Source organism: Miscanthus floridulus, chromosome 8 (assembly GCF_019320115.1).
Source record: "Miscanthus floridulus cultivar M001 chromosome 8, ASM1932011v1, whole genome shotgun sequence".
Classification (NCBI taxonomy): Eukaryota; Viridiplantae; Streptophyta; class Magnoliopsida; order Poales; family Poaceae; genus Miscanthus; species Miscanthus floridulus.
Window position 1 is genome coordinate 9435458 of NC_089587.1, and position 26918 is coordinate 9462375.

The 26918-nt window shown below is 43.5% G+C and overlaps 1 protein-coding gene and 1 pseudogene across 5 annotated transcripts; both read right to left on the reverse strand.

The window, feature by feature from the left end:
* Positions 1–1554: 1554 nt before the first annotated feature.
* Positions 1555–26425, reverse strand: LOC136471072 (uncharacterized). Of its 5 annotated transcripts, XR_010761917.1 has the most exons (12): positions 26109–26425; positions 25659–25764; positions 25261–25520; positions 24623–24728; positions 24233–24489; positions 4233–4338; positions 3843–4099; positions 3036–3141; positions 2762–2902; positions 2528–2651; positions 2091–2178; positions 1555–1852 (listed from the first exon to the last, which is right to left on the reverse strand). XR_010761917.1 is itself a non-coding variant. In XM_066468808.1 (11 exons), exons 1-10 carry the CDS (start codon positions 26213–26215, stop codon positions 2095–2097), a joined length of 1530 nt encoding a protein of 509 aa, XP_066324905.1. In that variant the 5' UTR covers positions 26216–26425; the 3' UTR covers positions 1555–1852; positions 2091–2094. The 5 variants fall into 5 exon arrangements, 2 of the variants coding, with proteins under 2 accessions (XP_066324905.1, XP_066324906.1); XR_010761916.1 differs by lacking the exon at positions 2528–2651 and having other exon boundaries at positions 2009–2178; XR_010761915.1 differs by lacking the exon at positions 2528–2651 and having other exon boundaries at positions 1934–2178.
* Positions 7230–13571, reverse strand: LOC136475661 (spliceosome-associated protein 130 A-like; annotated as a pseudogene).
* Positions 26426–26918: the final 493 nt, after the last annotated feature.

Consider the following 26918-nt stretch of genomic DNA (forward strand, 5'->3'; position numbering starts at 1 on the left):
GCACCCGGTGCTGCCGCTCAGCTAACGATGGTTTCCTTCGTATATACTCTAGTCTGCCGATTTAAGAATAGTCAAAACCCCAGTCCCATGTCTTCTACAGGGTTCACAAAATCCGCCACATGCACTAAAAAAATGTTGGGGTAGTACGATTTTGTACTGGAATTCAACTAGTATGGAAATTTATGTGCAATTCCTCATAAGAAGGGAATACAATAACATGCTGAGTAGTACTTATACAATGTATCCATTGCCGACTTGGTAATTATGGAAATTTGGAAGTAACTCTTGCATTATACTAGAAAAGTTGATATGGGCACAAGTTATACCTTCTATTGGGTTCATCTGCCCCAACATCCTGCACAGGTGACGATCTAGTGATAGAGACGATGGGACGATTTGATCAGCATTACGGTCGCCGGCGGCGGGGAGAAGCAGAACGTTGGTGATTTTTGATCTTGGGGATCATCGAGGCTGAGCGAGCGAGGAAGCGATGATTCCTCAACGCCAATAATAACAACGAAAAGCGCCACGCTGTGGGCAGGCTAGGGTTTCGTCGGAGCTCCGCGGTCGCCGCCCACCACCCCACGCGGGTGAGCTAGGGTTTTGACGGAGCTCTGCGCGGAGCTCCGGCGAAACCCTAGCTCGCTCGCGGCGCCGCCTTCTTCCCCTCCCTCTTCCACCGCCGCCATGGCCATGCTCGCCGGCCAGCATTGCCGCGACGCCCCCGCCCTAAACTGGCCCGGCCGCCTCCACCGCCGCTAGGGCCCCTAACCGCCTTCCAGCCATCCCCACTGTCCCGCCGGCCTTCCTCCCCCAAACCTTCCCTTTCTAAGCCTGCCGGAGTTTTGGAAGATGAGAGGGAGAGCTCGCTAGAACAATAACTCGCAGATCTAGGAGAAGCAGCAGGAGGAGGAGGAAGCCGCCTACCTCGTCATCGCTGCCGTCGCCAGAACCTGCCGCTGACGCCAGAACCCGCCGCCGACGCTGGAGGCGAGAGAGGGAGGAGCCGTTGAAGAGGAGAGAGGGAGGAACCACGGTGCGTGGGGAGGGAGATGAGTGCGGGCGTGAGTGTGTGAGTGAGTGTGCGCACGGCTGGATAAAATACGACAGTGCGTATTAAAGTTATTACCATAATTATATAATAATACAAGCAAGAACCAAACAACATCACACTATTTTTGTTTTTTTATAAAGGAAACTGGATTCATCCCTTGCAAACAAGGGAATCAGACCACATTTTACAAAGAAATACAGGGACGATCTCTAAACTACATGTGACTCTCACCTAGGTCCCAAGCTATAAAACTACTCAAAGAAATACAGGGACGGTGTCTAAACTACATGTGACTCTCACCTAGGTCCCAAGCTAACAAACTACTCGTCTAGGTCCCTAATCTATCAAAGTACTACAATCCTAGTCCAAAACAACCTCTTCACAATCCTAGTCGAAGACAAATAGATCTAAGGCAATCACGAAACTTTTTCTATGAACAATACAGTTAACTCTTGGTCGTTACCACAAAGTCTGTCACCGGCTATTCAAGTGTATGAACGAAGACAAACATGAAACTATAATTACCAAGTTAATATATCTTCATGGTTCAAGTGTATAAACAATACAGTAAACTCTTGGTCTCCACGTCTCCACAAGTCCAATACCTGTTATGCAGTTTTGACCACTAGCAATGCTGCATTTCTAGCTACAATATGGTGCACTCCTCAACACTTCTCCTGACACGAAATTGGGGAGTGGTTATTGCTTCAAGATATCAGCTACTCAGCAATGAGGGTCATATTGGCGAAAATCAGCTGTACTTCAGGCTGTCCCTAGATCATAGCACTTGTAGTCATTCTGCATTAGAAAAGGAATTGCATGATAAATAAAGCTCCATAAATAAGATAACTTATTTCGCATTTCTGGTATTTTATTTACTCAGGACATGTATGATTTGGCTTGCTCCCAAAAGTCAGAACGGATCCACATATGCTGCGAATGACAAATTCTTACTGCATTTTCAGTAAAGGGATGTTCTGAATGCAAGCAAGGAGAGAGCAAACACGATGCATGACGTATTAGTGCAGAACTTCACCAGTTTAATCCCGCTCTTCAGCATGTGTGGATGCAAACTGGAGGTGGAGGGATGCAAACAGCTCAGAGAGACCATCAAGATTCACATCCTGTATCAGGCAACAGTATACATCAGTGACAGCATGTTTCAAACTACATTTGCATTATCCAAACACAATTTGAATGTGTTATCTGATAAAAACAAATACTCTGGATCTTCTGTTTTGAAGCTATTGCTAATCAGCCACACAGCGAGTAATCACTTGTAACCCACACTATTGAGGTGAAGCAAATTGCTAATTAATTGCAGTTTTTTTTTAATTATTTGTGCCAGTGTAAATTTATCCAACCTCGGACTAGTCATCGCAAAACATATAATCCATTGGAAACAACCATTATGTCCCCATCTTCTTTCTCTACCCCCGCCCCCCCTCCCCTCTCTTTCTCTCATGCTGTCACCTGGCTTCAACCTGGTAACTCCCGCACAACATCGAGCCTGCTACCGCTGCGCAGATCCGTATGTCATCCCCATCTTGCCAACATATTCAGACTTCAGAGCTTGACAAGTTGAATCGCCATGCCACTGATAATGGTGTTGACCACAGGGGTCAAAATTGTAAATAGTTTTGGTCCCAGTCAAATTTGGGTTGCATGAAAAAGATTAAAATGTTAAAATGCACAAGGAAAATATACCTGATTTGAGCTGGATGAAGATGGTGTCTGCGTTGGCAGCTGTAGGTTTTGTTGATATTGCTGGTGCTGATCAACCAAGGTCTTAATAGCAAACTTCAACTGTGGCTCAATTGGTCCCTTCATCATATTGTAGTAGTCATTCTGCTCAAACAATACCAGGATCAAAAAACCAAAAGGGTGTAAACAGCAAGATTTATTTTTGCTCCACAGAAATGTACTTGATCTCTAGTAGACTAAAGCTTTGCAGAACTAAAAGGGAAGGGGTTAGCAATACCTTGTTTGGGAATGTTCTGTACAAGATGTCCTCAAGCCGCTTTGCCAGTTCTGGCAACCGCTTCCCCCACTCAGTTGACATCTGTTCCCTTCCCATATAGTCGAATCTACCAATTTAAGATTAAGAACAGTACAAAAAGTAAGTCATATATGTTCTATTTGAGAAAATCAGCCACAAACCTAAACTTTGGGTGCTTAGGAGTTATGAGGGCTATTCAACTAATTTCAAAATATAAATGGCAGTCAATGACATAAGTATCAATTGTTGCCTTTGTAATTATGGAAATGAAATAATTCTAGAAGTATAAAGTTTATGGTACTCCCTCCGTTCCAAATTATAAGACGTTTTGACTTTTTTAGATACATTATTTTTATTATATATCTAGACATAGTGTATATCTAAGTGCATAGCAAAAACTACGTATCTAAAAAAAGCCAAAACGTCTTACAATTTGGAATTTATGGAGTAATATTTATTGTCAGTGCATCTTAACAATTTGGGCCTGCCACTTCAGTTTAGATATGCTATCGTTCAGCCAATCGAGACTCACTAATGCACCACAAATCTTTTTGGGGTCAAGAGGTTAGGGGTGGGACCAACACATAATTCATTAAAGGGGATTTCGGCAAGCCAAAACACATAACATCAACATGGAGAGGAACTAAAAGGATTAATTTCAATTTTCATGGACGATAGAGCTAATCTCAATCCTTTCGCGCACAAATAGTTTACTTAGTCAAAGTCAAATGTAACTCATGGCCTACAAAATAGTTTACTTAGTCAAAATCAACAGTAATAAACGCTTACATCTTTTCGCGCATAGCAGTTCGTAGCATGACAAATTGCTGATCCGTTCCTGACATGGCTGCCATATCCTGCATCAGCTGGTGCGGCAGGATCCCATCGGCACCAACACCAACAACGACCCCGCTGCCAGAGACCTGATTCATCTGCGCTGCCTGCCCAGACATCTGTGGGTTTTGTTGATTCTGAGCGCTCAGTGTCCTAATAGCAAACTGCAATTGTAGCTCAATTGGTCCCTTCATCATATTGTAGTAGTCATTCTGCTCAAACAATACCAGGATCAAACAACCAAAAGGGTGTAAACAGCAAGATTTATTTTTGCTCCACAGAAATGTACTTGAACTCTAGTAGACTAAAGCTTTGCAGAACCAAAAGGGAAGGGGTTAGCAATACCTTGTTTGGGAATGTTCTGTACAAGATCTCCTCAAGCCGATGTGCCAGTTCTGGCAACCGCTTCCTCCACTCAGCTGACGTCTGTTTCTTTCCTATATACTCGAATCTGCCGATTTAAGATTAAGAACAGTATTAAAAGGTAAGTCATATATATGTTCTATTTGAAAAAATCAGCAGCAACCCTAAACTTTGGGTGCTTAGGAAGGTGACTCAACTAATTTCAAAATACAAAAGGAAGCCAATAACTTAAGTATCCATTCTCGCCTTTGTAATTATGGAAAGGAAATAAATTTATGAGTATAAAGTTTATGGTAATATTTATTGTCAGTGCATATTAAGAATTTGGACCTGCCACTTTAGTTTTGATATACTACCGCTCAGCCAATCGAGACTCACTAATTCAGTACAAAGAGGTTAGGGGTGGGATCCAACACCTGATTCATTAGGGGGATTTGGGCAAGCCAAAACACATAATATCAACGTGGAGAGGAACCAAAAGGATTAAGTTCAATTTTCATGGACGATAGCGCTAACCTCAATCCTTTCGCGCATAAATAGTTTACTTAGTCAAAGTCAAACGTAACTCATGGCCTACAAAATAGTTTACTTAGTTAAAATCAACAGTAATAAACACTTACATCTTTTCGCGCATAGCGGTTCGTAGCATGACAAATTGCTGGTCCACTCCTGACATGGCTGCCGTATCCTGCATCAGCTGGTGCTGCAGGATCCCGTCAGCGCCACCAAAACCAACAACGACACCGCTGCCAGAGACCTGATTTATCTGCGCTGCCTGCCCAGACATCTGTGGGTTTTGTTGATTCTGAGCACTCAGTGTCATAATAGCAAACTGCAATTGTGGCTCAACTGGTCCCTTCATCATAGTGTAGTAGTCATTCTGCTCAAACAATACCAGGATCAAACAACCAAAGTGGTGAAACACTAATGTTTACTCTTGCTCCCCAGAAAGTGCTTGATCACAAAAGGACCAGAGCAAAGCATTGGAAAAAGAGAAGGGGAAAACATATAGCAATACCTTGTTTGGAAATTTTGTATACAAGGTCTCCTCGAGCCACTTTACCAGTTCCGGCAACCGTGGCTGCCACTCAGCCAACGAAGGTGTGCTTCGCACATACTCAAGTCTGCCCATACAAGAATAGTCATAAACCCAGTGCCATGTGCAATTCCTAATAGATTTAAAGCGAACTCAGTAACATACTAATATAAGTAGCATAAGGATAATAAATCCATTATATTGTCGCCTTGGTAATTACGGAAAGGAAATAACTCTTGTGGCATAAAAAGGTTAATATGAGAGGACAAAGATGTAGTTCAGCCCGAAGTGCCTCACCAATCCAGTAAAATTACTCTCCTCTCTAAACCTTAGTGAAACACATACATAGAAGGAAAAACTGAGCAGAACTAGTACCATGACGACTGTGATCGGTAGAGTCAACGCTGGACAGTAAAAAAAAAAAAAACTTACATCCTCATGCGCATGGTGGTGCGCAGCTGGTCCGTCACCGGGATGAGGCCAGCCGTATCCTCCACCGGCTGCCCGTTGGCGCCGCTGCGGTGAATCTGCCCCGACATCCTTGACAGGTGAGGGATGCGGTGGTGATGATGGGACGACCGGATCAGCCGTACGACGGCAAGCGGCGGCCGTGGACGGAGCGGGGAGAAGCGGGACGTGGGCGATCTTCCGAGGAAGTGAATGTGAAATGGCGGGGAAAGCACCTGAGGCTTGTCGACCGTGTTCCGTGGACCGACTCTGGGTCTGCACTGCACCCGCTGTGGGTTGGCTCGTCGCGAGCTGCGGGTGGCCCCGGGGAGTGAGCTTCGATAGACTTTACTCTCTCCTCGTTCCAAATTATCAAACTGTAAATCGTGTTTTGATTTTTCTAAATATATATAGTGTTATATTTATATAGACATATACTACGTCATCTAAATACATGTATCTAGAAAAATCAAAATGACTAGACATATATATACGCTAAATACGGTATCTAGAAAAGTTAAAATGGCTTATAATTTAGAATGGAGAGAGTAGTTAATTTATGACAACTCTAAAGGTACAAGCGAACGCTAGACTAGTTGGTCTAGCAGTGCGCTTTGCACCCTATCGGTCAGAGTTCGAACCCCCTCAGGGACGGATTTGTTAGCCGGAGGAGGCGCAGTTTGTCTACGCGATGAAAAAAAAAACCCTCATATGTCCCACACCAAAACACAGGTCTAAGGACAGTCCAATCTCACGGGAGCTACGGTGCCGCTGCGTGTGGGTGGGATAGAGGTTCGGGGGTTTCTCGATCTGTGTGAGAAGGTCTTCTTCTTAAACACAATGTCCGAAGCTGTCTATCCCCACGGGTCGACTTTTTTTTTTTGACAACTCTAGAGGTTACCCCCTCCGTCCTGAGGTATAATTGCCTGTGCTCTCTACGTAAGATATAGTTGCCTGTGCTCTCTGATTCAGTGTATTGGGCTTTACACGTCTACAGTGACAGAGAGAAGAAGCTTTATTAGAGGTGAAGTATGCAGTGATCCATCCTCACTGGTAAAGAGCGACGCTCACAAGGAGAAAGCTTCAGCTTACTGCCTCTCCTGAACAGAAATACAGAACTAGATAAATCACCACAACCTATGCCCTATTTCATAAATCACCAGAACGAAAATTCACTTTTGGTAAGACACTGGCTGTTGTGGCTCTTGTTTTCTACAGGAATTCAGGTTACATGCACCGGCTACTGGCAAAAAATCCTAGCGCCTGCTCACACACGTCATTTTGCTGTCAATGATGATCGGCTCCAGTATTGCGAACCTACGTTGCTTTGCATCTGGAACCATGAACATTTGTGTGCATGAGTTTAAGAATGCTCTATATATGTAAATGATATGTTCTGATTGTAACGCATGAACCGAGCAGATGCGGCAATTGAGGATTTCCATCAGCTGAACAATCTGAAAAAGTAACGACAGCAAGCATCTACACTTCAAAAATCTATGGTACATTACCAAGGTAGCCACCGCCTACTGCACGAATATCCAACAGGAATAACTTCACTCAATTACATCAAGGCAAGTAACAAACAGTCAATGACATCAGCTAAATCACTTCTGCGAGGTACAAAAAATACCATTCTGGTGCCGTACATGCTCTATCTCAGCTATAAAACGCGGACTGGACCATGGACCAGTTAGCATCAGGAAAGATTGTACAGATCAACGTGCTCCAAACTTGTTGAACGCTGCGTCACATCTTGAAGTGCTGCCCAACCGCTCGAACTGGATACAGCCTTGAAGCAAAGAGCACCGGACAGTTGCATTTCCCCTGCCCAGTTCCTTCACACTAAGCCGTGGGCTTAGATGATTTTGTTCCTGATGTCTTCTAGCTTCTTCAGGATCTCACCAGGAGTTCTGTCCAGCTCATCAGCAATCTTCCTCTGCATATCAGCTGGGAGGGAGGGGTACTGCTCGCAGAGATCACCATCTATCACATCCTGTAACAGACATCACATCAGTAACAGCATGTTTCAAACTGCATTTGCAGTTCAGCTGTAACAACAAACAAATAAATTGAAGTCATGGGCTAATGTGAATGAGCAGCAACCCACATCAGCATGGTTTTCATAAACTCCAACTGATTCCAAATGTAAGTCATTTATGGCATTGATAGTCTACACTCCACAAGGTGAAACTTTGACTGGCAATTTCTATGAAAACAAATTTCAACAGAGATACTATATATTGTGAAATTACTTTTCATGATGAATCTAGTAGCATCAACCTTCTGTTGTAAACCTATTTACATTTCCAGCTATGAGTGGTCAAAGTTAAAATTGCTTGACTTAGATCAAATCTAAAACGAAAAAGTCTACTTAAACACCCCCCCCCCACCACCTATTAACCATGGTCTACTTCACACCCCAAACTATGAAACCGTCTATTTTACCCCCCTGGCGGTTTTCGACGGTGGTTTTGCTACAGTAACGGTGGTTTTGCTATAGTGATGGTGGTTTTGTCTTTTTCTTTTTTATTTATTTCTGGTGAATCTTTAAAAAATCATAGTAAATCACAGAAAAATTATAAAATAGAAAATCTAATTTTGTTGGACTCCACATGAGTAGATCTACACAATGAACATATAATATGATATGCTTTAGTATAAAATTTTTGTTGTAGTTTTAGATTAATTGGAAAAATCCAATTTTGTCTATAATTAATTGGAACAATTCATAGCTGCAGCTTCTGTGGTCCAATTATGGTGAAATTTTTATGATAGGCTAATTATTGTATGCTTGAACTATAGTAAAAATTTTGTACTCATTGGACCATGTATAACTTAGTTATAGATAAATTCCAATTAATTACAGACAAAATTAGATTTTCCAATTAATCTAAAGGTACAGCAAAACCTTTGTACTAAAGCATACCACATTATATGTTAACTATGTAGATCTAATCATGTGGAGTCCAACAAAATTGGATTTTCCATTTTATGATTTTTCAAAGATTCAGTGAAAATAAATAAAAAAAGAAAAAAGTGAAACCACAAGTAGCGTAGCAAACCACCGTTACTGTAGCAAACCACCGTCGAAAACCACCCAAGGGGTAAAATAGACGGTTTTGAAAAGTTCAGGGGGTAAAATAGACGGTTTTATAGTTTGGGGGGTGAAGTAGACCATGGTTGATAGGTGGGGGGGTTAAGTAGACTTTTTCCTACAAGAAATTAACTGGCTGACAAAAGTCAAGTTCAGTGCAGGCAGTGAAGACCTGTGTTGTCATGACATTAAGTAGAACCACTGGACTCTAATTCACTGCAAACTACAGGAAGTGAACAATCCGAATATAACTTAAATATATATGCATTAATCGCAAACCAAGAACGTCAATGCCATGCTAGAGGGGCTCATAAGACTTCATCAAGTTACTCAATATGACATGCGAGTTTATACCAAGTCTAGTGGAAATGAATTTTCCATTTGCTAAATTTATGGTGCTATTCTATATGTGTGCAGTGTACCCATGCACTGGGTTCCAATGGTTTTTCAAGGTTAGACTGCTACAAAGTCAAGAGCACAACTAACTATTTGTGCAAGGCTGCCACAAGAATGCTAGATCAGTCTTTTCTCATGCTAACATAATACACTTGGTGACATTATAGAATAGTAGAATCAGAGTATATATATTGCCTGGTTCACAAATCCAATGCAAGGAACATTTTACCTTCACTGGAAAATAAGCAGATCTGTAAGCCATGTGATCTCTTCCACATAATGGTGGATGCTCCTGGCGGAGATGCATCTCCAAGTGAGAGAAGAAGTCAACATCTTCCCTGGAGGTGAATGCAAGCAGTGCTCCCACACTGCCCATCACAGTCCCATAAATAAGACATTCACCTCCACCAGGAATCAAAGAGGCTTTCTGCAAACATGTTACAAACATCACCGACATGAAACTGCACAATCTCCTCAACTTTGTTAGGGGCACCATTTAACTTCCCTTGCTCCCATTTAATCTTGCCTCCAGTTGGGTCTTCTTCAATCTCATCTGAGATATCCTGAGGAAGACGAGCAAAATATATATTCCCAAACTTATCTGCTCCAGCCATAGTGTCAAAATCTATGTGTTGTGCTGCTGTAAGCCATCTGGGAACACTGTCATCAGCAAATATATAGAGTTGGTTTTCATCTCGTCTGTACTTGCAATAGTGAAATGACTGCAAAAGAAAATGGCACCCATACAGAAGTATATCAGAAATAAAGGAAGGAAGCCAAGGGGAATCTGGTGAATGACATGCTATTGCATAAGCTGAACAATGGTCATAAGGAACCCAGTCAATCAATAATAGAGGCAATCGTACAACAAAATATCAGAAAACACAAAGGAAAAAAATATGAAAAATACCCTAGGAGATACAGATACATGTTATATACAGTATTCTACACGATTCAAGTATGTCAAACAATTCGCTTCGAGCTCCTACACTAGTAAATGAACAAATCATATGCTGTTAAATCTAATTAAATAGAAAAGCTGTGTCACATACTTCAAATGAAATCACTGTGAACGCCATAACTAGTCTAAGGGGTTGACAACTATAACATGTTGTCAACCTTAGAAAGCACATCCATGTGAAAGAACTGACAATCAAGGGAATTCAGCAGAACAGAACGAAGATTGAGAGCGTACCTCTTGCATATCACCAACATAGATCCTATCACGGTAGGTATGAATAGACACTATTGTCCTCGGAAAAAGCTTGTTTTCACATTTTCTGAGCAACTTTCTCTTCCCCAGATCATATAGTCTGAGCACTGAACCAACACCTGCAAGTAATCGTCCCTGGAATTGGCACAACGCAAGAGGTACTTCCTCCACTTGTGTCTTGTGTAGAAGTTCAAGTGACCTCCCTTCGTCCACAAACTTATATACGTGGATGAATCCACCAGCAAGGGTCCTCCTTGGCCAGAACTGCAATCCCTTGGCAGTGCCAACAGCCAGTAGAGTTCCGTGCTCCTTATCATGGAAATTCACAGTGCAAATACTGACAGCAGCCTCATTTTCCTGCAATTCCAGCAGACAGGTTGTGTCCCTACTCCTTGGATCAAGGATCCTAATGCAGGAAACCCACCTCTCAGATTCAGCCTTTGGATAACCATATTGTTCATCAGGAAACGTTTACCCTCCTCAGCACCATCTTCTTGACCATCACCATTCTCCATTGGATCACCATTATTCGCATTTCCATTCTCCGCTGCACCAGAAGCCTCAAGGCACTCTTTCTTAGCAGCTTCTCGCTCTTCTGCGCTGAACGCACCCTTATCACTCTCAATGACAGCTATATTTTTTCTTTGGTAGAATCACAAACTTCCTTGGGGTGTAGCGTAGAGGGATAGCCGTCTCATTGAAAGTCTCCCCCAGGCGCTCAATGGTGAAAATACGTAGGGCATCTCCCGCAACAGCAACTACACCTTCTGAGCACTGATCAGAAGAAAATGATGCTGCAGATTCGAGCGTATCACAGGACAATGGTGTCAAGAGAAAATGGCCTTGATGTATATAACCCAGCCAAGGACGGCTGGACAGGCAGAGCATTGCTTGCCTGTGGCTAACTATACAAGGGAATAGCTTTGGAGGTCTCAGGCCAAGGAATCGAGAACGTGTGTCCGATAGCTGACCCGTAACCATGTCGACGTTGGTCCGGAAAAGTACACCATTCTGCAAACCAGCATTGAGGAAAAGATTGGCTGGATAGTCTGCACCATCCTCACCACCAATAGAGGCCTGGACCTCCAAGAATAAAAGTGACTCCGGTGCCGATGATACACTCTGGACACTTAGAGGCTGCAGGCAATCGTCAGGGTCCAGTGAGAGGATACGGATGGTGTTATCATAGGATCCTACAGCAAGAAATCTTGACCTTTGCCTCCCCTCAGGGACCGGCGCAATGGCCAGGCACGCAACATCACCAGACATGTCCTGCTTCTCCACCTCCATGAGCTGACCAGTCATGTCCATCTCAAAATAGATGAGCTCTCCACCACTAAGAGCGATTACCACCTGGAGACGGTTTGATCCAACCTTTGTAATAGTTTTCTTTCCAGGCGTCCTCCACTCATTGACACGACCATCCTCCCTGATGTGCCGGATGCCATTTGGGTGGACCTGCATTAGAGAGTCCTCACCAAGGAGCGTGACTGCAAGGGAGTGCGTGGTGTCCAGGAACTGGCTGTCACTGACTTCTTCAATGGTCTCACCAATAGAGAGCACAAGTGTTACATTAGTAAAGGACACAACAATGTAAGCATCAAACATGTCATTGATATTCTTCTTGACAGTCCACACAGCAATAGGCTCGGCAGGGAGCATTGATCGGGCCATCTCACTGATGGCAAGGCCAGGCCTCAGGATGCGCAGTGTGGAGCGTGGACCACGGCCACAGGCAGTGAACAACTGGGGTGTTTCCTCGTCAAATAAATTCGCGACACGCATGTCCATGACTGGCATGAGGCTCTCAATCTCATCTATGCGCATGAGGTTCTTCAGTGCCCTTGGCTGAAAGAAAACTGGCTGGAATCCCTCCTCTGTCTCCATCAGTGTTGCAGAAGAGGACTCGACATCCGCATCTCTACCAATATCACGGAACTGGTAAAGTGCATGGTTGCCAAACTCAGAAGCAGCAAAGAGGAAACCAGATCGCAGCACACAGACAGCTGATGTCACTGGTATGGTGTCAAAGTATTTGATCCTGAGCTCACTAACAGTATCCCCACTATGGTCAAGGTCAACCTTGAAGATGTCACCATACTCAGTCTGTAGCAGGAAGAAGAACATACTCTTTTGTTTGTGTGTGGCGGCAGCAACAATGAGGACGCCGCGCTCAGCAGGGAGGTCAGCACGGCGTGGAATCACAGCACGAATCTCTGGGTGACCCTGGTTCCGGTACAGCACGAAATTGTCACAGCACACGAGAACCCCGCTCGGACCGTCACCACCACCAGGGACAGTCACGAGAAGATTGGCGCCATTATCAATCGGCTCAGAGACCTTGCGGGAGACATGGTTGAGCCCCAGGTCAAGCTCGTAGAAGGTGAGGAGCTTCTGCGCCTGGTTGGCGGCCTGCCCCGTCGGGTCGCGGTCAGAATCGGCGTACTCGAGCTCGATGGCGGCGAAGACGGGGTTGTCGAACCCGCAGTCGAGCGCGGCGAGGGCGAAGGTGAGGGTGTTGGACTTGTGCGCCTCGAGCGGGGACGAGATGGTGAGGCGCGCGGCGGGCGTCGCGGTTGAGGACGTAGACGAGCTTCTGCTTCTCGAGCGCGGCGATGCAGAGCGCGCGGCCCTTGGGGTCGACGGCGAGGAGCTGGCCGGGGACGATGCGGCGGCAGCCCGACTTGCCGAAGGTCTCCTGGTGGACCTTGTCGAGGCGGTTGCGGTCGGGGGAGTACTCGAGGATGACGAGGCGGCCCGAGTCGGAGCCGACGACGAGGTAGTCCTTGTTGGCGCCGGTGAGGCGGAACTGCGCGAGCGAGCGGATGGCGCCGAAGACGTCGACGGAGAGGAGCGTGCGGAGGCGGCCCGTCTCCGGGTCCGGGCGGAGGAGGTCGAGCGTGCTGCCCCGGGCCACGGCGATCTCCTGCGTGAAGGCCGACTTCTTCGAGTCCCGCCCGCTGAAGCTGCCGATGACGGCGCACACCGCGCCCGTCGCGCGCTGCAGCGTCAGGCTGTAGAGATACATGGCGGCGGCGAGGCGCCCCTCCTCCTCCGGCGACTGAGGCGGCGGCGGGGTCGGGTTTGGGGGACAAGGGGAGGGAGATCTAGGGTTTTAGAACGGGAGGTGGGCGGGCGGGCGGCGCTCAACGGTGGGGAAATTCGGCGGCTTATCAGATCGGACGGAGGCAGGCCTTGCGCTGAGTTTTTTTTTTTCTATATGATTCTGTATTAACACGCACTTCGAAAATCGAATAAAAGGGTATTTTATTAGAGAACAAGAGCAGAGCACGAGACTGGCCTAACAAACAGCCAACTTCAAATCAAAATTACCCACAGTACAACGTCATATACTCTGATTCAGGAGACTGTTCGTATAACCATACCAAATTAGCTTGGTATGGCACATTATCAATGCCTATCATTGTTCCTCTCGCTAACCCTTCTTGTAGTACTTCTACTTCCACCTCATCTAGTAGTGATGGTCTCACTTGTGATACCTCACTAATGGTTGAGAATGAGAACCTCAAGAAGGAGGTCAATAAGCTCACTCACACCTTGGCTAAGGCCTATGGTGGTGAGGACCGCTTGTTTATGTGCTTGGATAGCCAAAGAGCTTCTCTCTACAAAAAGGGATTGTGCTATACCCCCAAGAAAGGCAAAGTGGCTTTTGCTCCTCACAAGACTAGTTTTGTGAAGAACAATAGTTGATTTTGCATTAGGTGCAAGCAAGTTGGTCATAAAGAGTATGAATGCAAAAATAAGAGTAAAAATGCTAATGTATTCTCTATTAAGCTTGATTCTTTCTATATGCTTACCAAGGGTGCAAATGGTGTGAAGGCTAAGTTCATTGGTAAACCATGGATGGGCTCAAAGAAAAAAGTCATCTAGGTACCAAAGAGCTTAGTGACTAACCTTCAAGGACCCAAGTAAGTTTGGGTACCTAAAAATAATTGATCTTCTTTTGTAGGTCAATTACAAAGCCAGAGGAAGACATTAGGTTCTTGATAGTGGGTGCACTCAACACATGACCGGTGATGCAAGAATGTTCAACTCAATCAACATTAATGGCAATAATGGTTATGATAGTATCACATTTGGTGATAATGGCAAAGGCAAGGTCAAAGGGCTTGGTAAGATTGCAATATCCAATGACATGAGCATTTCTAATGTGTTGCTAGTAGAGAGCTTGAACTTCAATTTGCTATCCATGGCTCAATTGTGTGATCTTGGATTCAAATGCATATTTGGGGTAGATGATGTAGAGATCATAAGTGTAGATGGCTCTAATTTGATCTTCAAAGGCTTTAGATATGAGAATCTATACTTAGTTGATTTCAATGCTAGTGAAGCTAAATTATCTACATGCTTGTTCACTAAGTCTAGCATGGGTTAGTTATGGCATAGAAGGCTTGGTCATGTTGGAATAAAACAATTGAATAGATTGGTTAAGCATGACTTGGTTAGAAGCTTGAAAGATATTGTGTTTGAAAAGGATAAGCTGTGTAGCTCTTGTCAAGCTACAAAACAAGTTGGAAACACCCATCCTAAGAAAAGTATGATGGGCACTAGTAAAGCATTTGAGTTATTGCACATGGATTTGTTTGGGTCAACTCAATACACTAGCATTGGTGGTAACAAATATGGCTTTGTGATAGTGGATGATTACACTAGATACATATGGGTATTCTTTCTAGTGGACAAAAGTGATGTGTTTGCAACATTCAAATCATTTGTCAAAGGCATTCACAATGAGTTTGAAACAACCATCCAGAGAGTTAGAAGTGACAATGGTAGTAAATTCAAGAATGCTAGAATTGACGAGTTGTGTGATGAATTTAGAATTAGACATCAATTCTTGGCCAAGTACACTCCACAAACAAATGGCCTTGTTGAGAGGAAGAATAGAACACTTATTGATATGGCAAGGTCTATGCTTAGTGAGTATAATGTGAGTCAATCTTTTTAGGCCGAAACTATCAACACGGTTTGCTATTGTAGCAACCGTCTCTATTGTCACCCATTGAAAGAGAAGACACCATATGAGCTCTTGAATGGTAGAAAGTCCAATATTGCATATTTTTGGTCATTAGATGCAAATGCTATATCTTGAAGAAAGGCATTAGATTGGGCAAGTTTGACAAGAAATGTGATGAAGGATTCCTACTCGGTTACTCCACTACAAGCAAAGCTTATAGAGTTTGAAATTTGGATATTGGCACTCTTGAGGAAGTTTACGATGTTGAATTTGATGAAACCAAGGGTTCACAAGTAGAGAATGAGAACTTAGAAGATGTTAGAGGCATTCAACTTTCAAATGCCATGAAGAACATAGATATTGGTGAATTGAGGCCTAGGCAAGTGAATGATGATGAAGATGATCAAGTGCAAGTGCTCTCTAACTCAAATGTGCAAGATGATACAAATCAAGCTAGCACAAGTGGCTCTCATAACAATGAACAAGATCAAGAGGCTAGTACATCATCTCAACCCAATGATCAAGTAAATACAAGCAATCAAGTTCTAATGCCCCAACCAACAAAAATTGCAAGGGATCATTTATTGGACACTATAATTGGTGATATTTCTAGAGGTGTATAAACAAGATCAAGATTGGCTTTATTTTGTGAGCATTTCTCATTTGTGTCATCCATTGAACCAAAGAAGATAGATAAAGCATTAAAGGATGTTGATTGGGTGAATGCTATGCATGAAGAATTGAATAACTTCACAAGAAATCAAGTATGAGAATTAGTAGAGAGACCAAAGGAACACAATGTGATTGGAACCAAATGGGTCTTTAGAAACAAGCAAGATCAAGATGAGATAGTAGTAAGGAACAAAGCAAGATTAGTAGTACAAGGCTATACACAAGTTAAAGGTCTTGACTTTGGAGAAACATATGCCCAGTTGCTAGATTGGAAGCAATTAGAATCTTGCTAGCCTATGCTTATGCCCACAATATCAAGCTCTATCAAATGGATGTTAAGAGTGCATTTCTCAATGGTTACATCAATGAAGAAGTATATGTTGAGCAACCTCCTGGTTTTGAAGATGACAAGAAGCCCGACCATGTGTACAAGTTGAAGAAGGCATTGTATGGCTTGAAACAAGCACCTAGAGCATGGTATGAGAGATTGAGGGACTTCCTACTCTCTAAAGGGTTCATGATGGACAAGGTTGACACCACTCTTTTTATCAAGAAGATTGGAAAAGATTTATTTATGTTGCAAATCTATGTTGATGACATCATATTTGGATCAACCAATCAAGACTTTTATGATGAGTTTGGAAAGATGATGGCTAATGAATTTGAGATGTCCATGATTGGAGAGTTAAGTTACTTCCTTGGTCTTCAAATCAAGCAATTGAAGAATGGTACATTTGTGAGTCAAGGCAAGTATATCAAGGACATGATCAAGAAGTTTGGCATGAGTGATAGCAAGGCCATTAGTACACCAATGGGAACAAATGACAACTTGGATAGTGATGCAAGTGGCAATATGGTGAATCAAAAATTGTATCGGTCTATGATTGGAAGCCTACTCTATGTGACCGCATCAAGACCGGATGTCATGTTTAGTGTATGCATGTGTGCAAGATTTCAAGCCTCACCAAGAGAAAGTCATTTGAATGCAACAAAGAGAATATTGAGGTACTTAAAGCACACACCAAATATTGGTTTGTGGTATCACAAAAGAGCAAATTTTGAGCTAGTTGGTTACTCCGACTTGGATTATACAGGATGCAAGGTTGAAAGGAAGAGCACCTCAGGCACATATCAATTGTTGGGAAGATCACTTGTTTTATGGTCATCAAAAAAGCAAAATAGTGTTGTATTATCAACCGCCGAAGCCGAAAACATATCCGTCGATAGTTGTTGTGCACAAATACTTTGAATGAAGACCACTTTGAGTGACTTTGGAATTAAGTTCAAGAAAGTGCCATTGCTATGTGACACTGAGAGTGCAATCAAGTTGTCCAACAATCCAATTCAACAAGCAAGAACAAAGCACATTGATGCCCGCCACCATTTCATAAGAGATCACCAACAAAAAGGGACATTTGCATTGAGAGTGTGGGCACCGAAGATCAACTTGCCGATATATTCACCAAGCCATTGGATGAGAAAAGGTTTTACAAGCTAAGGAATGAGTTGAACATATTAGATTTCTCAAATATGTGTTGATGCACCCCCCCCCCTCCACTTATATGACATGCCTCTCCTTCAAGCAATCCAAGGTAAAAGTTGATTGGCATGGCATACATCCTTGCTAAGGACATGTTTAGTGCATCTAGACATCCTTCACATTGAATAGGATCATTCATGAAAATCAAATGATTTTGATGATTATATGGTACCACTATTGCTTCTATGCTTATTTTGATCTAGTGGTAGCATATGACATGTTTATGGGCTTGAAAACCTAGTGTTTGATCTAGAAAATGAGCTCTGAGTGTTTAACTCAATATGGTACAAGATAACCCTTATTTGGAGGTGTGAAGAAGCTTGTCCTTGGATCAAACCGAGTTAAATATCTTTGGCAAATATTCTAATTTGAACCAAATTTGGGAAAATGATCTTCACCCCATTGATTGACATTGATAATCTCAACCTATCTAGTTTTTAAACCTTTGTGGTCATTGATGACAATGGGAGAGAAAAACAAAGATATTAGTGATATTACTACATGGGGAGAAAAACAAAAGATATATTAAGTGTACTAAGATGGTGAAAAGACAACAAAGGGGGAAGAACTTAACATAGGGGGAGAGATATGATAAAGGAAAGAGATCAATTAAAATTTTGAGCACACAAGTAGGGGGAGCAAGCTCATGAACTTGTATGGTGCATTTCATATGTTTGCTTGCATGGCATAAGTTTTAAATTTTAATATCCATGCTTGTGTGGTGTATGCTAGTTGTAGGTTTGAATGATGAAATGAATATCTAGCATGCATAAGTTTATCTAGTGATTTCATTTCTAAGTGTTTCCAAGTGGTATCGAGCTAATCATGGTGCTAAGGATGGTATAATGGTGCACTCCGATTGGTATCACGCTTCAAAGGTCCATCTTTTATACCTTAGCATCATTTGGTAGACATTGTCTCCTAAATTTTCTATCTAAGCATATGTGCAAGCTACAATCCAAACTCTTAGCACATATGTAGGGGGAGCAATTGCTACCATTTGGGGTTCATGAAACTTGTTCATATCCTTTTACACATAGTAAATATGCTTGGGCAAGCAACATGGACTCAATTAAATTTTAATTCATATATTTGTGAAAGGGTTGTCATCAATTACCAAAAAGGAGATTGAAAGCTCTAGTTTGGTTTTGGTGAATTGATGAAATCCTAAGTGCTAACCTAGTTTATCAAAGTGATTATGAGATAGGTGGCACTACTCCAAGTGATGAAGAAATTGTGAAGATCATAATGATGGTGATGCCATGGTGATGATCAAGCGCTTGGACTTGAAAAGAAGAAAGAGAAAAACAAAAGGTCCAAAGCAAAGGTATAAATGGTAGGAGCTATTTTATTTTGGTGATCAAGACACTTAGAGAGTGTGATCACATTTAGGTTCGATAGTCGTACTATTAAGAGGGGTGAAACTCGTATCGAAATGCGGTTATCAAAGTGCCACTAGATGCTCTAACTCATTGCATACGCATTTAGGATCTAGTGGAGTGCTAACACCCTTGAAAATGTTTGTGAAAATATGCTAACACATGTGCATAAGGTGATACACTTGGTGGTTGGCACATTTGAGCAAGCGTTAGGAACTTCACCGGTGGAGTGTCCGCCCGTAGAGTGCGGACAGTCTGACGGTCCCACCGACGCCCTATACAGAAAAGACAGAGGTCACTGTAAGTGACCGGACGCTGACCTCGGTAGGACCGGCGCGTCCGGTCAGTAGAAGCTATGAAGACGATGGCGTCGGTCTCTGACCGGACGCTGGAGGGCTGCGTCCGGTCCTGCTGACATGGCAGTGCACAGGGAAGACGTCGAGTGACCGGACGCTGGGTGAGTCCGGTCGAGCATGACTAGACGCGTCCGATCGTGATTTCTCGCTTCTGGATGCTTACTGGAAACGATCGGACGCTGACAAAGTTGGTGAATGATGTGGTGCAACTAGCGGTGACCGAGATGGGGGCTCAGCTTCTGGAGTCAGGAGCGCCATTGGGAGTGGTTGATGGGGGGACACTCGATCCACAAGGGGACCTAGCGAACCCATCATCCACAACAATGACATGTGGTGGAGAGGTGGCAACCGTAGGTAGGGATGGGCGCTTCGAGGGCGGGCACCAAGAGAGTTGGGCTGTGTAGGAAGAGACAGGTGATGGCAACGACAACCATAGATGAGGAAGCTACATGGGTTGACTCGGTGGTGAAAAACTAAGGCGAGAAGAGATGGAAGGGAGAGACATGGGGGGAGACAGAGGGGGCTGAGGCACAGGTCACCTCCACCGACGGTTGCAGCGGTGGAAACCCTTGGAGGGTTGTCCTCTCATTGCCTACCATGACCTCATGCCCATCTCTCTAAGGTATGATGTTGATTGTGAGGGCCAAATAGTAAATAGTTTTGGTTTGGTAAAAAAATTTAGGTTAAACAAAGAAGGTTAAAGTATTAAAAATTAAAATGCACAAAGATATACCAGATTTGAGCTGGATGAAGGTGGTGTCTGCCTTTCCACTTGTGGGTTTCGTTGATTTTGCTGGTTCCGAGCGATCAAGGTCTTAAGAGCAAACAACAATTGTGGCTCGATTGGTCCCTTCATCATATTGCAGTAGTCATTCTGCTCAAACAATACCATGATCAAACAATCAAAAGGGTGAAACAGCAAGATTTACTTTTGCTCCCTAGAAATGTACTTATCTCTAGTAGAACAAAGCTTCCTGTTTGGAAATTTTGTATACAAGATCTTCTCACGATACTTTGTCAGTACTGGCACCCGGTGCTGCCGCTCAGCTAACGATGGTTTCCTTCGTATATACTCTAGTCTGCCGATTTAAGAATAGTCAAAACCCCAGTCCCATGTCTTCTACAGGGTTCACAAAATCCGCCACATGCACTAAAAAAATGTTGGGGTAGTACGATTTTGTACTGGAATTCAACTAGTATGGAAATTTATGTGCAATTCCTCATAAGAAGGGAATACAATAACATGCTGAGTAGTACTTATACAATGTATCCATTGCCGACTTGGTAATTATGGAAATTTGGAAGTAACTCTTGCATTATACTAGAAAAGTTGATATGGGCACAAGTTATACCTTCTATTGGGTTCATCTGCCCCAACATCCTGCACAGGTGACGATCTAGTGATAGAGACGATGGGACGATTTGATCAGCATTACGGTCGCCGGCGGCGGGGAGAAGCAGAACGTTGGTGATTTTTGATCTTGGGGATCATCGAGGCTGAGCGAGCGAGGAAGCGATGATTCCTCAACGCCAATAATAACAACGAAAAGCGCCACGCTGTGGGCAGGCTAGGGTTTCGTCGGAGCTCCGCGGTCGCCGCCCACCACCCCACGCGGGTGAGCTAGGGTTTTGACGGAGCTCTGCGCGGAGCTCCGGCGAAACCCTAGCTCGCTCGCGGCGCCGCCTTCTTCCCCTCCCTCTTCCACCGCCGCCATGGCCATGCTCGCCGGCCAGCATTGCCGCGACGCCCCCGCCCTAAACTGGCCCGGCCGCCTCCACCGCCGCTAGGGCCCCTAACCGCCTTCCAGCCATCCCCACTGTCCCGCCGGCCTTCCTCCCCCAAACCTTCCCTTTCTAAGCCTGCCGGAGTTTTGGAAGATGAGAGGGAGAGCTCGCTAGAACAATAACTCGCAGATCTAGGAGAAGCAGCAGGAGGAGGAGGAAGCCGCCTACCTCGTCATCGCTGCCGTCGCCAGAACCTGCCGCTGACGCCAGAACCCGCCGCCGACGCTGGAGGCGAGAGAGGGAGGAGCCGTTGAAGAGGAGAGAGGGAGGAACCACGGTGCGTGGGGAGGGAGATGAGTGCGGGCGTGAGTGTGTGAGTGAGTGTGCGCACGGCTGGATAAAATACGACAGTGCGTATTAAAGTTATTACCATAATTATATAATAATACAAGCAAGAACCAAACAACATCACACTATTTTTGTTTTTTTATAAAGGAAACTGGATTCATCCCTTGCAAACAAGGGAATCAGACCACATTTTACAAAGAAATACAGGGACGATCTCTAAACTACATGTGACTCTCACCTAGGTCCCAAGCTATAAAACTACTCAAAGAAATACAGGGACGGTGTCTAAACTACATGTGACTCTCACCTAGGTCCCAAGCTAACAAACTACTCGTCTAGGTCCCTAATCTATCAAAGTACTACAATCCTAGTCCAAAACAACCTCTTCACAATCCTAGTCGAAGACAAATAGATCTAAGGCAATCACGAAACTTTTTCTATGAACAATACAGTTAACTCTTGGTCGTTACCACAAAGTCTGTCACCGGCTATTCAAGTGTATGAACGAAGACAAACATGAAACTATAATTACCAAGTTAATATATCTTCATGGTTCAAGTGTATAAACAATACAGTAAACTCTTGGTCTCCACGTCTCCACAAGTCCAATACCTGTTATGCAGTTTTGACCACTAGCAATGCTGCATTTCTAGCTACAATATGGTGCACTCCTCAACACTTCTCCTGACACGAAATTGGGGAGTGGTTATTGCTTCAAGATATCAGCTACTCAGCAATGAGGGTCATATTGGCGAAAATCAGCTGTACTTCAGGCTGTCCCTAGATCATAGCACTTGTAGTCATTCTGCATTAGAAAAGGAATTGCATGATAAATAAAGCTCCATAAATAAGATAACTTATTTCGCATTTCTGGTATTTTATTTACTCAGGACATGTATGATTTGGCTTGCTCCCAAAAGTCAGAACGGATCCACATATGCTGCGAATGACAAATTCTTACTGCATTTTCAGTAAAGGGATGTTCTGAATGCAAGCAAGGAGAGAGCAAACACGATGCATGACGTATTAGTGCAGAACTTCACCAGTTTAATCCCGCTCTTCAGCATGTGTGGATGCAAACTGGAGGTGGAGGGATGCAAACAGCTCAGAGAGACCATCAAGATTCACATCCTGTATCAGGCAACAGTATACATCAGTGACAGCATGTTTCAAACTACATTTGCATTATCCAAACACAATTTGAATGTGTTATCTGATAAAAACAAATACTCTGGATCTTCTGTTTTGAAGCTATTGCTAATCAGCCACACAGCGAGTAATCACTTGTAACCCACACTATTGAGGTGAAGCAAATTGCTAATTAATTGCAGTTTTTTTTTAATTATTTGTGCCAGTGTAAATTTATCCAACCTCGGACTAGTCATCGCAAAACATATAATCCATTGGAAACAACCATTATGTCCCCATCTTCTTTCTCTACCCCCGCCCCCCCTCCCCTCTCTTTCTCTCATGCTGTCACCTGGCTTCAACCTGGTAACTCCCGCACAACATCGAGCCTGCTACCGCTGCGCAGATCCGTATGTCATCCCCATCTTGCCAACATATTCAGACTTCAGAGCTTGACAAGTTGAATCGCCATGCCACTGATAATGGTGTTGACCACAGGGGTCAAAATTGTAAATAGTTTTGGTCCCAGTCAAATTTGGGTTGCATGAAAAAGATTAAAATGTTAAAATGCACAAGGAAAATATACCTGATTTGAGCTGGATGAAGATGGTGTCTGCGTTGGCAGCTGTAGGTTTTGTTGATATTGCTGGTGCTGATCAACCAAGGTCTTAATAGCAAACTTCAACTGTGGCTCAATTGGTCCCTTCATCATATTGTAGTAGTCATTCTGCTCAAACAATACCAGGATCAAAAAACCAAAAGGGTGTAAACAGCAAGATTTATTTTTGCTCCACAGAAATGTACTTGATCTCTAGTAGACTAAAGCTTTGCAGAACTAAAAGGGAAGGGGTTAGCAATACCTTGTTTGGGAATGTTCTGTACAAGATGTCCTCAAGCCGCTTTGCCAGTTCTGGCAACCGCTTCCCCCACTCAGTTGACATCTGTTCCCTTCCCATATAGTCGAATCTACCAATTTAAGATTAAGAACAGTACAAAAAGTAAGTCATATATGTTCTATTTGAGAAAATCAGCCACAAACCTAAACTTTGGGTGCTTAGGAGTTATGAGGGCTATTCAACTAATTTCAAAATATAAATGGCAGTCAATGACATAAGTATCAATTGTTGCCTTTGTAATTATGGAAATGAAATAATTCTAGAAGTATAAAGTTTATGGTACTCCCTCCGTTCCAAATTATAAGACGTTTTGACTTTTTTAGATACATTATTTTTATTATATATCTAGACATAGTGTATATCTAAGTGCATAGCAAAAACTACGTATCTAAAAAAAGCCAAAACGTCTTACAATTTGGAATTTATGGAGTAATATTTATTGTCAGTGCATCTTAACAATTTGGGCCTGCCACTTCAGTTTAGATATGCTATCGTTCAGCCAATCGAGACTCACTAATGCACCACAAATCTTTTTGGGGTCAAGAGGTTAGGGGTGGGACCAACACATAATTCATTAAAGGGGATTTCGGCAAGCCAAAACACATAACATCAACATGGAGAGGAACTAAAAGGATTAATTTCAATTTTCATGGACGATAGAGCTAATCTCAATCCTTTCGCGCACAAATAGTTTACTTAGTCAAAGTCAAATGTAACTCATGGCCTACAAAATAGTTTACTTAGTCAAAATCAACAGTAATAAACGCTTACATCTTTTCGCGCATAGCAGTTCGTAGCATGACAAATTGCTGATCCGTTCCTGACATGGCTGCCATATCCTGCATCAGCTGGTGCGGCAGGATCCCATCGGCACCAACACCAACAACGACCCCGCTGCCAGAGACCTGATTCATCTGCGCTGCCTGCCCAGACATCTGTGGGTTTTGTTGATTCTGAGCGCTCAGTGTCCTAATAGCAAACTGCAATTGTAGCTCAATTGGTCCCTTCATCATATTGTAGTAGTCATTCTGCTCAAACAATACCAGGATCAAACAACCAAAAGGGTGTAAACAGCAAGATTTATTTTTGCTCCACAGAAATGTACTTGAACTCTAGTAGACTAAAGCTTTGCAGAACCAAAAGGGAAGGGGTTAGCAATACCTTGTTTGGGAATGTTCTGTACAAGATCTCCTCAAGCCGATGTGCCAGTTCTGGCAACCGCTTCCTCCACTCAGCTGACGTCTGTTTCTTTCCTATATACTCGAATCTGCCGATTTAAGATTAAGAACAGTATTAAAAGGTAAGTCATATATATGTTCTATTTGAAAAAATCAGCAGCAACCCTAAACTTTGGGTGCTTAGGAAGGTGACTCAACTAATTTCAAAATACAAAAGGAAGCCAATAACTTAAGTATCCATTCTCGCCTTTGTAATTATGGAAAGGAAATAAATTTATGAGTATAAAGTTTATGGTAATATTTATTGTCAGTGCATATTAAGAATTTGGACCTGCCACTTTAGTTTTGATATACTACCGCTCAGCCAATCGAGACTCACTAATTCAGTACAAAGAGGTTAGGGGTGGGATCCAACACCTGATTCATTAGGGGGATTTGGGCAAGCCAAAACACATAATATCAACGTGGAGAGGAACCAAAAGGATTAAGTTCAATTTTCATGGACGATAGCGCTAACCTCAATCCTTTCGCGCATAAATAGTTTACTTAGTCAAAGTCAAACGTAACTCATGGCCTACAAAATAGTTTACTTAGTTAAAATCAACAGTAATAAACACTTACATCTTTTCGCGCATAGCGGTTCGTAGCATGACAAATTGCTGGTCCACTCCTGACATGGCTGCCGTATCCTGCATCAGCTGGTGCTGCAGGATCCCGTCAGCGCCACCAAAACCAACAACGACACCGCTGCCAGAGACCTGATTTATCTGCGCTGCCTGCCCAGACATCTGTGGGTTTTGTTGATTCTGAGCACTCAGTGTCATAATAGCAAACTGCAATTGTGGCTCAACTGGTCCCTTCATCATAGTGTAGTAGTCATTCTGCTCAAACAATACCAGGATCAAACAACCAAAGTGGTGAAACACTAATGTTTACTCTTGCTCCCCAGAAAGTGCTTGATCACAAAAGGACCAGAGCAAAGCATTGGAAAAAGAGAAGGGGAAAACATATAGCAATACCTTGTTTGGAAATTTTGTATACAAGGTCTCCTCGAGCCACTTTACCAGTTCCGGCAACCGTGGCTGCCACTCAGCCAACGAAGGTGTGCTTCGCACATACTCAAGTCTGCCCATACAAGAATAGTCATAAACCCAGTGCCATGTGCAATTCCTAATAGATTTAAAGCGAACTCAGTAACATACTAATATAAGTAGCATAAGGATAATAAATCCATTATATTGTCGCCTTGGTAATTACGGAAAGGAAATAACTCTTGTGGCATAAAAAGGTTAATATGAGAGGACAAAGATGTAGTTCAGCCCGAAGTGCCTCACCAATCCAGTAAAATTACTCTCCTCTCTAAACCTTAGTGAAACACATACATAGAAGGAAAAACTGAGCAGAACTAGTACCATGACGACTGTGATCGGTAGAGTCAACGCTGGACAGTAAAAAAAAAAAAAACTTACATCCTCATGCGCATGGTGGTGCGCAGCTGGTCCGTCACCGGGATGAGGCCAGCCGTATCCTCCACCGGCTGCCCGTTGGCGCCGCTGCGGTGAATCTGCCCCGACATCCTTGACAGGTGAGGGATGCGGTGGTGATGATGGGACGACCGGATCAGCCGTACGACGGCAAGCGGCGGCCGTGGACGGAGCGGGGAGAAGCGGGACGTGGGCGATCTTCCGAGGAAGTGAATGTGAAATGGCGGGGAAAGCACCTGAGGCTTGTCGACCGTGTTCCGTGGACCGACTCTGGGTCTGCACTGCACCCGCTGTGGGTTGGCTCGTCGCGAGCTGCGGGTGGCCCCGGGGAGTGAGCTTCGATAGACTTTACTCTCTCCTCGTTCCAAATTATCAAACTGTAAATCGTGTTTTGATTTTTCTAAATATATATAGTGTTATATTTATATAGACATATACTACGTCATCTAAATACATGTATCTAGAAAAATCAAAATGACTAGACATATATATACGCTAAATACGGTATCTAGAAAAGTTAAAATGGCTTATAATTTAGAATGGAGAGAGTAGTTAATTTATGACAACTCTAAAGGTACAAGCGAACGCTAGACTAGTTGGTCTAGCAGTGCGCTTTGCACCCTATCGGTCAGAGTTCGAACCCCCTCAGGGACGGATTTGTTAGCCGGAGGAGGCGCAGTTTGTCTACGCGATGAAAAAAAAAACCCTCATATGTCCCACACCAAAACACAGGTCTAAGGACAGTCCAATCTCACGGGAGCTACGGTGCCGCTGCGTGTGGGTGGGATAGAGGTT